Genomic DNA, 10,434 nt, shown 5'->3' with positions numbered 1-10,434 from the left:
TTCAGTAAGAGGGAGATGGTCTGGGCCCCAAGGCAGAGCAGAGTCTCTGGAGCCTCTAGGGGCACTTTCTTCCAGTCCCCAGCTGGGGCTGCCTTTTCCCTTTGGGGAAAGAAAGATGCTGGTTTCCTCTTTGTTTCCTGCCTTTGAACTTCTGCCTTAAATTTGGACATCACCCATAACCTTGAGGGGCAGGGCGGAAAGGCCAGAGCCTTTTGTTGCCCACCCCACCCCCACCCACCCTCACCCCACCTTCTGCCTCGCCACCCAGGCTGGACCAGAGCAGTGGAGAGGATCAAATTTGGAGAGCGGCCCCACACCCCAGACACTGCTTTGTTTATTTGTTTGTGTGTTTGTCTAACTGGCGCGACTGGGGAAATGGAGCTGACAGAGGAGTGGGGCAGACCTCAGATGAATGTCTAGGTTGAAAGCCCCGCAGAGGTGAACAAGGACTTTCCTGGGGGGCAGGGAGTGGTGGGCAGGGAAGCCCGGGGTTTAGAAAAAGACTTCCTTTGGGATGGTTAAAGATTAACCAAAGTCTTGGAAGTTGCTAGAGAGTCTAGCCAGAACTGCTAGCGGGCTGGCGGCAAGCGGGTGCGGGTTTGATTTCTGAGCCCTATAAAAGCCCATCCTCTGATGGCTGTGACAATGTGGTCGTAAACCCGTCCCGGGGCCGGCCAATTTGCATATTTGGAATGCACCGCTATAAACCCGGCTGGGGTTTTGCAGCAATTTCTTAGATGTAAAAATGAGATCTCTTTAGCAGCGCAGGCTGGGCACATTCTCTCCCTCTGGCCGCCTGGAGCCTGCTCCGCTCTCGGCTCCAGCTGGAGCCCGGGCCCGGCGAGGAGCGCGGCGGCCACGAGGTGGCGCACTTCCGATCAATGTCAAAGCCGCCGGGGAGCCGGGAACCCCAGCGCGATTCTTGGCCTTTGTTCGCTTCTGATACTAAGAGCAGCACGTTACATTATTTCACTTGTCCCACTCCCCTTCGTATCAAAAAGGGGGGGCCCACCGTCAAGAAGTGGTGGGTGTTGTAATTTAAAGCAACGCACCCTCTCTAGGCCTCCCAGGCGTCACGGCGCAGAGAAGCCAGCCGTCCCTTGGCAATGATTTCGGGAATGTGTCAAGGTAAGAGGCCACAAGTTTAGCAATTTCAAGCCGGCTGGGGTGGGAGTGGGGAGGTGGCGGACGTCTGAGCAGGGCTGGGGAACTGGCTGGGTTTGTGTGCGCCCCGGTGACGCTGTAGGAGCTTGATTCATGCCCCCCACCCCCCACGTTCCTTCCTAAGGTTGGAAATCAGGGGGAGGCCTAAGCGGAAAAGTTGACGGTTTCACCTCCCTGAGCCACCATTTCACCCAAGGCGATCCTTTGATTTTGTAGAAATAGCCTAAATTGAATGAGCCAGGGATAGGCGGCATCCAGGAGAAAAGGTTCCAGCTGTTTTGGAAAGGGGGGTCGTGATGACAAAAGAGAGTGAGACAGACAGACAGACAGACAGACAGTAGGACTGAGGAAAACAGAATATTTCTATTAGAAACAAGGAGGTGGTCAGCATCCTTGGCCGCTGGGGCAAGCTTCTTCCCTGGGCAGAGAGGAGCGGTTTCTGGTTTCTTCTAGGTGCGGTTTCTCCTTCTGTCCAGTAGCCTGGAGGAAACCTTTGTTCCCAAGAAGGAGAACTCAGATGAGTCGCACTTAAGTTTTGAAGCTGCCTGAGAAGTTTGAATTGCTTATTTGGAATGTATAGTTGTAAACCTGGTTGGGATTTTACAGGAATATTTTAGACGTAAAACCAAGATCTTTTTGTGTTTTGCAAATACGCGAAGATTGTTTTGATAAATACCTACACATGTTCAAAAGCTGCTACTGGGAATAAACTCTGATGGAACAATCACTCCATCAGGGTTTTCATAAAATAAGTTTTAAATAATCATTTCATTTACATTTCAAAGACCAAATTTAAATGTCCTCTTTTTCATATTTAAATTTTTATTTTAGTACTTTTCATTAGTTTCTTGAAGCGGTTAATTTAATTTAATTTTTTTTTTTACAAATATACAATGCATGGTCTTGGGGGGGAATCTCAGAGAAAGTAGATGTTGCCAGTCTGTGTGGATGCATGTATATATAAATTTTGCCTATCAAAGTCACTAGTCTTTATGGGGCAAAGGCTCCCAAACTCTGCCAGCGCAAGGCTACCACATGAAGGAGTGGGCGACGGAACGATGCTCTTCATAGACATAAACTTGCCCCAAATCCCAGAGTCAGTTTTTATGGACAAAACTAAGGAAAGTACAACTTAAGGAGTACATGTAAAGTCCCCAACACCCTCCCTATCAATAAAGAAGGACCAGTTCAGTGACAGGATTTAGAAAAAAAAAATTTAAGCTGATTGTTTCAGGATAGGCTGCATAGACGTCAAATATCCCTGGAAATGTTGACATTCTTAAAGATGAAGGGGGGGGGGGAAATCACAGCTTATAAAAATGGTCTAAATATGTTGCACATGTATGAATCAGAGAAGTCCGAGATTTTTGGTAAAGCCCAATATGTAGAAGTAGCATTTATTTTTCTTCTGTGGGGGCAGAAACACATGTCCTCAGCCAGTCAGATAATTCTGAGCGCCAAAAGCATTGAGAACAATCTCCAGCTGCAAATTGCTTCCTGGCTATCTCAATCTTAGTATCTAATATTTAAAAAAAAATTGTTTTTTGTAATAACAGATTATTTCTCATCATTTGCAAGGGCCTACTCAAGAGGAGAAATCCGCTATCACATGAAATGCAATGTAATCCTTGCCAAAGGCTTTAGCCCATCGACCTGAGATTTACTTGGACTTCATAGCCATGAGGGAGAGGGCAATGTTTTTACCCAGGTAGAAATGGGAGCTATTTACTTCCAAATAAAATGCAGGCCCTGGCAACTGCCTTGTAACCACTTCACTTCACGGGCCTGACTGAAGCAAACAGGCACCAAAGTTTTAGGTCAAAGGCATTCTGAGGTTGAGGGAGAAATTCAGCAGTGGGAAGGGAGGGGGAAAAGGAGAGAAGAAAGCAAGCAAATGGGGAAAGGGAGAGAGGCTGGCCAAGCAACCCAAGCTGCAATTGAATTGTGTCTCTTAACCCCAGGCAATCGATAAAATGGAATATTGTGTAGAGGAAGCTAACACCTTAGTTTTTCAGTCTAGGGAGTATGAATCCTTGGGGGGGGGGGTTTGGGTTGCTAGGAACTCTGAGATAAAACGAGAACAACAGTGGTGTTTAACTTGAGCTTCTGCTATATGGGCATCTTCCTGCCTGAAGTGACCGCGGCAGGCCAGTCTGTGTTGCAGGCCCAAGGCAGGCTCTCCATTTCTCCAGGCTCAGAAAGCCTGGGTGGGGTTGCAGGACGGTTCTGGGCCAAAGAGGAGCTACCATTCCGGCTTATATTTTATTTGTTTAAAGTAAGCAATAGCACAAACTCACCATCCCATTTGGTTTATTGCAAGAGGGGAAAGGCTCTGGAGAAAAATATCTGCTTCTCCCCCAAAGGTCGGTGAAGACTCAAATGCCAATGCCATGGTCTGTGAGACCCAGGGGCCGCTAGCTCCTCTACTAGGCAGTCGGGGCAGCCTTCTTGTAACAGATGCACTACCAAGCTGACTTTTGTTACTTGGGTCGGTGTGTGCACGCTCTTGGATCCCATCCAGCCTAGAAGCCCATTTGGCCATTCTGCAAGGCCCTGACCAGACCTGGACTGAGCTGACTGCAGTGGGCACCCGGCTGGCTTGTCTTACCAATCAAGCTGGAAGGGCTGCTAACTTCCCCCAAGAGAGTTCTGGAATATTCTGGAGGGTCCTTGGAAAAGGGTTTGAAAGGTCTGTGAACACCTTAAAAATTATGGGTCAAATTGTGGAAATGCACAGAAGTGCAATTTTCACAGGATAAGAGTCCGAACTGGGCTTAGATTTTCTAAAGGGGGCTTACTTTTCAGAAAGGTTTACCGGGGCAGGTTTAGATGATTTTCTTTTACTTAATTTTCTTTTCTTAAAAAATTGAATTTTCTCAAGCATTCTCTCCTATGCCCACAGGCCCTTCCCTTTCGCCTGGGAAGTTGCTTTCTGCATTGGGGCCACAGAGGCGTCAGGTCTTCCAAGGAACCCCTACCAATCTTGGGACTTACTTTCCACTGGGCAGACCTTTCCTGAGAGAAATGGGTGCTACTGAAGGGCAAAGCCCCTTCTCAGGCAGTCCTCAGCTTTGTAGCATTTCCCACAAAGCAGACCAGCCCCAGTCAGTTCCGTCCTCCTGGAGAGCTGAGTAAGGACCAGGTTGATCGGGAGGCTAAAGACAGGGGAAGGGTTCTAGGATGCTGTGCTCTGAAGCTTTTCTTACTCAGCTTTGTTGGCCTCCTGGGCCTTGCAGGTTGGAATTTGCCCAGGCCTTGCGTGGGAGACTGAGGGCAGTTTATGATCTCTCTGCACATACCCCTGACTTGGTTCGGTCGCGCTGCTACTTTCGGCCTTAAGACCCTGTTAAGATTGGCGAGAACGACTCTCATGTCTTCTCGCCCCTTCTATTTTTTCTCTCCCTCTGTTCTCCTCTCCTTCTTCCTCTTTCTCTTTCTACCCCCACCCCCTTCTCCACCCCAGATACCCAGTCCTCAGAGACAGTCACCAAGGGGGCGCAGAGGTGGAAATGACTGCGTGTGGCGGAGCCGTGGCCCGGCCTCTGGCGCACTACGCGCCGAGCAGCCTCAGCGGCAGAGGCCGCAACTGCTTGCAAATGAGAAGCCAACGCTGGGGCTCTGCCGCCTGCTTTCTGGAGGTCTCGGGGTCTTCTCAAGCTTGACTCTTTTCTCGACTGGGTTCATAGTGCGAGGGACAAGGCCAAGTGCTTGCTAATCATGCCAGGATGCCAGGGTCTTTCCCCGCGGCTAGTAGAGGCCTGGAGCGGTCACCTTCCTAGGATCCCAGGTTTCAGCAGCGCCAGTCAAGACCGCTGCAGGGACTGGAGCTAGCTGGAGCTGCACGACTGGGGCATCCCGCACAGCGGTAGCCAGCGGGAAGGTAAAGACCTCTTGGGTTCCTCAGGATCCGGCTGGAAAAGGTCGCATTTCCTGAGACATATATGAGGCCCATACTTGGGGGCCGTGACTTGGGTCTGCCTTTTCCATTTTGCTGAGACCGGGTGCCTACAGACAGGATAGGTCTCCGCTGAGCAAAGGGCCTGCACGCCCGAAAGCGCCTATAACTGGTGAAAGAAGCCCAACCCAGCCTTGCAGGGAACGGATTTCCTCACCACCGGCCTTGTTAAAATGCGCACACCCGGGGAGTGAGGGCTGCCTGGGCCACGGGTTTGGAAGGGGTGGGGACAGGGGAGGGGACGAAGAGGCAGAAGTGTGGTGACACTGGCTCTTGTCATAGCCTCTGGGAGCATATGAATGCCAAGGCTAAAGGAAGAGCTTGTGAATCGCGTGGCATAGGTGTCCCCCGCTGCTTCTTCCTCCAAGTTTCCCCCTTCAGGTCTTCAGCTACAGGCAAGCCAAAGACCCTGAAGATCAGTGTTTCTTTTAATCCCTCGAAACCTCATATGAGCTTCGAGGCTCCGGCGGTTATGGGGCTGTGGGATACCTGGACCTGGTTCTGGTCTCTGACTAAGGGTTGGGAACCTTTTAGCCAAGGTTGCCAGTGCTTCCAGTCTCCCCCCTACTCGTGCCAAGGTCCACCAACAGGAGCAGCAGAGAAGCAAACCAGGTGAGCCGACCGGTGGTAAGGATCCTAACTGGATCCACCTACTGACCGAGGAGAGCTTAGGGGCCGCAGGGGCCAAGACATGCATTTCGGAGGAAATTCTGTGTGGCATGCAGAACGAAGCGGCAATTGCCAGCTTTCAGTACTACCTGGATTTCCGACCCTCCGAGGGTTCTCCTGGCCTTAGGACCAGGTCTATCTATCACTTTTGGGACCTGGCTGCAGGTCCAGTGCTGAACGGGAAGAGCTTGAGATGCCCAGAGGGTCCTTCCTCTTAGGGTTAGCGTGCAGCTAGTGGCTGGTTCAAGCAAGGATGGCGAGCACCCAGAGAACGCCGGGGTGCGCACCATAAACACCCCACTCGTAAACTGCGGGAGGCGGGGTACCCAAGGGCCCTTCAAACAGACCCCTAGTGCGGGCTCACGTCCGGGTATGGGCGGAGCAAGCCCAGGGGCCAATCCCCCCACCAGCCACATTGCGGCAGCCCCCTCAGCCCCTGAGCTGAGGTATCGGGTGTGCGTCTCGCGTCCCATCAATAGAGATTACATATTTATATCAATCGCGGGCTCGGAGGGCGCCCTCAGAGAGCGGCCCCGCGCCTACGAAACCAAACTGGGAGTGGTCGCGCGGAAACTCTAGCTCAGGATTGGCTGCGGGCGACCGCCGCGGTGCGGGGGGATTGCTAATCGTATTCAGCATGTTTTGCACAAGAAATGTCAGCCAGAAAGGGCTATCTGCTTCCTTCGCCAAATTATCCCACAACAATGTCATGCTCGGAGAGCCCCGCCGCGAACTCTTTTTTGGTCGACTCGCTCATCAGCTCCGGCAGAGGCGAGGCTGGCGGTGGTGGGGCCGGCGCGGGGGGCGGCAGCGGCTACTACGCCCACGGCGGGGTCTACCTGCCGCCGGCCGCCGACCTGCCCTACGGGCTGCAGAGCTGCGGGCTCTTCCCGGCGCTGGGCAGCAAGCGCAATGAGGCGGTGTCGCCGGGTGGCGGCGGCGGGAGCGGGGGTCTGGGTGCTGGGGCTCACGGCTACGCTCCCGCGCCCCTAGACCTGTGGCTGGACGCGCCCCGGTCGTGCCGAATGGAGCCACCCGAGGGGCCTCCGCCGCCGCCACCCCAGCAGCCCCAAGCGCCCCCGCCGCCACCCTCCCAGCCCCAGCCGCAGGCCACCGCGTGCTCTTTCGCGCAGAACATCAAAGAGGAGAGCTCCTACTGCCTCTACGACTCCGCAGACAAATGCCCCAAGGCCTCTGCCGCCGCCGCCGCCGAGCTGGCCCCCTTCCCGCGGGGCCCGCCGCCCGACGGCTGCCCCCTGGGCACCTCCAGCGGGGTGCCCGTGCCCGGCTACTTCCGCCTCTCCCAGGCCTATGGCACCGCCAAGGGCTACGCGAGCGGGGGCAGCGCGCAGCAGCTCGGCGCCAGCCCGTTTCCCGCGCAGCCCCCCGGGCGCGGATTCGACCCGCCACCCGCGCTCGCCGCCGGCTCGGTGGACGCCGCCCGCAAGGAGCGAGTCCTCGACTCGCCGCCGCCCCCCGCGCTGGCTTGCGGCGGCGGGAGCGCGGGCTCGCAGGGCGAGGAGGAGGCGCACGCGTCGTCCTCGGCCGCCGAGGAGCTCTCCCCGGCCCCCTCCGAGAGCAGCAAAGCCTCGCCTGAGAAGGACTCCCTGGGTAAGCAGGGCACGCCGCAGGGCCGCAGGCAGGCGGGCAGGCAGCAGACCCGGAGGCCGGGGTTGGAGAGCCCGGAGCCGGTGCCGCCGCCGGCCGGCTTTGGCCGGGCTGCAGGCAGGCTGACCTTGTGAACTTGCTTTTTAATATTTGGGCGTGGGGACGCAGTAAAAATTCATGTCCAGCCTAGCACCCCACACCAAGACGTCCTCCGTGCTGGCCTCGGCTCACCCGACGGGGGCGAGCGCGCGGGAGAGCGGCCCCCTCTCGTCGCGCCCTTCTCCGTGGCACGGGGCACCCCGAGCCGCGGTCTGGGCCCAGCCTGCGAGGCGCGGCCCACGCGGGGGGGCGGAGGAGGGAGGGAAAGTAGGTCGCCCGCAGATAGCGCGGATGTTTGTAAGGCATCCAAAATAAGCAGCCGCCAGCACCAATAAATAAGCCCATTAACCGGCGAAGTTCGAGTTTACGATCCCCCATGCTTTTTTTCAAAGTTGTTGGAGGGGCGGGAATTCTGGTTGCGGGGAGAAGAGAAGGCAAATCCGACGGGTATGCCGGGGCCCTGGGATGAGAGTCGAGAGGGACCATTGGGCTTCCCCCGAGCTCGGAATCGCCCCGAAGGAGCGCCCCTGGCTCCTGGAGAGATGTGAGGGAGGGCCCTTGACCCCAATCAGTTTCTCAAGCCTTCGCGGTGTTCCAAGTACGCCCTCTTCGTGCTCCTCATCCGGCTCTGGGCAACCAGGGGGCTGGAGTAAGACACAACCACGCTCCACGCCCCCATTCCAAGTAAGCACCCTTCGCCCCCCAACCTGGGGGCTGCAGGAAATGCTTGTCTGCCTAGGGGTGAGAAGCAAAGAAAGGCGTTAAGTTCAAGATATACAGCCTGCCCTCCCGGGCCCGTGCATTCTGCAAGTGCCTGGCAGCTTTGTGCTAAAACAGGTGTTTGGGGGAAAATGGAGGAAAATGTAAATTGGGAGGGTGGATGGAGGCTGGAAGCCCACCGGGTCTTGCTTTTTGGAGGAACCGCTTTTCCTCCGCGAGACAAGGGGGCATAACCCTATGTGGCTTCAGGCATCCCTCTTATGGCAGAGACCTCCCTGGTTCAACCCTGCACACCGCCTCAGTGGCCTGGATTTAAACTTCCCCTCTTTATTCTCTTAAATGCCAGGCAACTCCAAAGGCGAAAATGCAGCCAACTGGCTCACTGCAAAGAGCGGCAGGAAAAAGCGCTGCCCCTACACCAAGCACCAGACGCTGGAGCTGGAGAAGGAGTTTCTGTTCAACATGTACCTTACCCGAGAGAGGCGTCTGGAGATCAGCCGCAGCGTCCACCTCACGGACAGACAAGTGAAAATCTGGTTTCAGAATCGCAGGATGAAACTGAAGAAAATGAACCGAGAAAACCGGATCCGGGAGCTCACAGCCAACTTTAATTTTTCCTGATGAAGCTTCAGGCAATGCCGGTTTTTTTGTTTTTTTGTGTTTTTCTGATTCCAGAGAGCCGTTATCCTCCCTGTGTCTTCGGCCTCTGCCCAGGAACTCGCACCTGTGCTGGAGCCCTGTTCCTCCCTCCCACACTCACCATCTCGCAGACCATTACATCTGTGCAGGGCTGGTTTGTGCTGACTTTTGGTGTTTTTTTTTTTTTTTTGTCTGTTTGCTTGGTGCTGGTTTATTTGTTGTTTTCTAGGGGAAAAAGCCATATCATGCTGAAATTCTATAGAGATAGATAGTGTCCTAAGTGTCAAGTGATGGTTGGGATGGTTTGCTGTCTCTAGGTCCCACTGCTTGAAATGGCCCCTGTTCTCCTTAGTGGAGCTGGTTTCCTGCAGGGGCCCTGGGCAAACCTAGTCCGAAGGCCGAGGTTCCATTGTAGCCGCTGAGGTGTCTGGCCTGAGGTCAATGGTGCAAGGAGCCGCCACTGGGCTGGCCTGCCTGGAGTGCTGGGCTGTGTTTAATCAGGGGATACAGGCCCCTGGATTTCTTTTTTCTTTCTTCTTTTCTTCCTTGGGAAAGAGAAGGGCTTACAGGCATGGACATGCAGGTTGGCAAAAGGGCTTGACTTTGGCTAATTGGAAAATTGAGAATCAGAAACATTAATTTTTCCTTCCTCTGTAAGATATCCTAGCGTTAAAAGAAAAAAAGAGAAGGACCCAGGAGAAGGAAACTTCTCTTCCAGTTTGTATAAGGTTTTTCATTGTGAGACTAAATTATTTCACTTACCTCTAGATTTCCATATACTTCTGACTATAGATAAATTACCTAATGTAGTTCTGCTTGTACATGCGGATTTAGTGGAATTTGGGTCATTAAATAATTGTTACCATTGGTAACATTCGACAAGCACACCACAATTCTCCCTATCTTGTGGAGGTTTTTTGTTTTGTTTTGTTTTTTTTAAAAAAAAAAGCTTTTTCTCTCTTTTTCTTTTTCCTTTCCAAAATTCACGGAAGCCTAGGAGGGCTGGGGCAAGCGGAATAGACTAGAGAAGGGAGACATTGTTTGGCTTTCCTTTATACTGTGAAGTTACATGCATAAAAGGGTGAAACCTGTAGGTGCAGAAAAAAGAAAAAAACTATAAATACAAATCTGTATAAATGTCTATTATTATGAAAAATTGCCAATCTTGTTTTATGCAAATGCATTCTATCATTATTATAAATGTTAGTTCTAGCTCTATTTACTTCTAATCTTAAATCAGAATAAATTAATATTGTAATGCTGCTGTGCGTGGAAAAAGACGATGTTTATGTTCTTATAGAAGAATAAAAGCTGTGGAATGAAGTTTTTTTAATTTTACCTTTTTTTTTTTTTTTTTTTTTTTTTTTTTTACTTCTTATCTTCACCTTCCACTTTATCCCGGCCACCACTTTTACAACAGGAGGACTAGCCCGCGCCCCCTGCAATTACTTTAGGCATCTATTTAAATATTACCTAGACGGTCGTAATTTGTCTGGGCCCTATAGCCCTGGTGCCGTAAGGTTTGTCGGCTTTTGTTCAGTTTTATGACTTGCTAGTATATCTGGATTGTGGCTGTCTTG

At 52.8% G+C, this 10,434-nt stretch overlaps 1 protein-coding gene across 1 annotated transcript; it reads left to right on the top strand.

Moving 5' to 3' along the window:
- Positions 1 to 6,427: 6,427 nt before the first annotated feature.
- On the top strand, positions 6,428 to 10,192 carry HOXA10 (homeobox A10). Its single transcript, XM_037509645.2, has 2 exons — positions 6,428 to 7,399; positions 8,562 to 10,192. Exons 1-2 carry the CDS (start codon positions 6,442 to 6,444, stop codon positions 8,834 to 8,836), a joined length of 1,233 nt encoding a protein of 410 aa, XP_037365542.1. The 5' UTR covers positions 6,428 to 6,441; the 3' UTR covers positions 8,837 to 10,192.
- Positions 10,193 to 10,434: the final 242 nt, after the last annotated feature.

This window comes from Talpa occidentalis, unplaced genomic scaffold (assembly GCF_014898055.3).
Source record: "Talpa occidentalis isolate TD23 unplaced genomic scaffold, MPIMG_talOcc4v2.1, whole genome shotgun sequence".
Lineage (NCBI taxonomy): Eukaryota > Metazoa > Chordata > Mammalia > Eulipotyphla > Talpidae > Talpa > Talpa occidentalis.
This window is presented reverse-complemented; position numbering and strand designations above follow the sequence as displayed.

Bases quoted from the DNA above. Each gene is read 5' to 3' on its own strand.
- HOXA10 (XM_037509645.2), top strand. From the start codon at position 6,442: ATGTCAGCCAGAAAGGGCTATCTGCTTCCTTCGCCAAATTATCCCACA. The intron at 7,400-8,561 runs GTAAGCAGGGCA...CTTAAATGCCAG, and splicing joins GCCTGAGAAGGACTCCCTGG to GCAACTCCAAAGGCGAAAAT.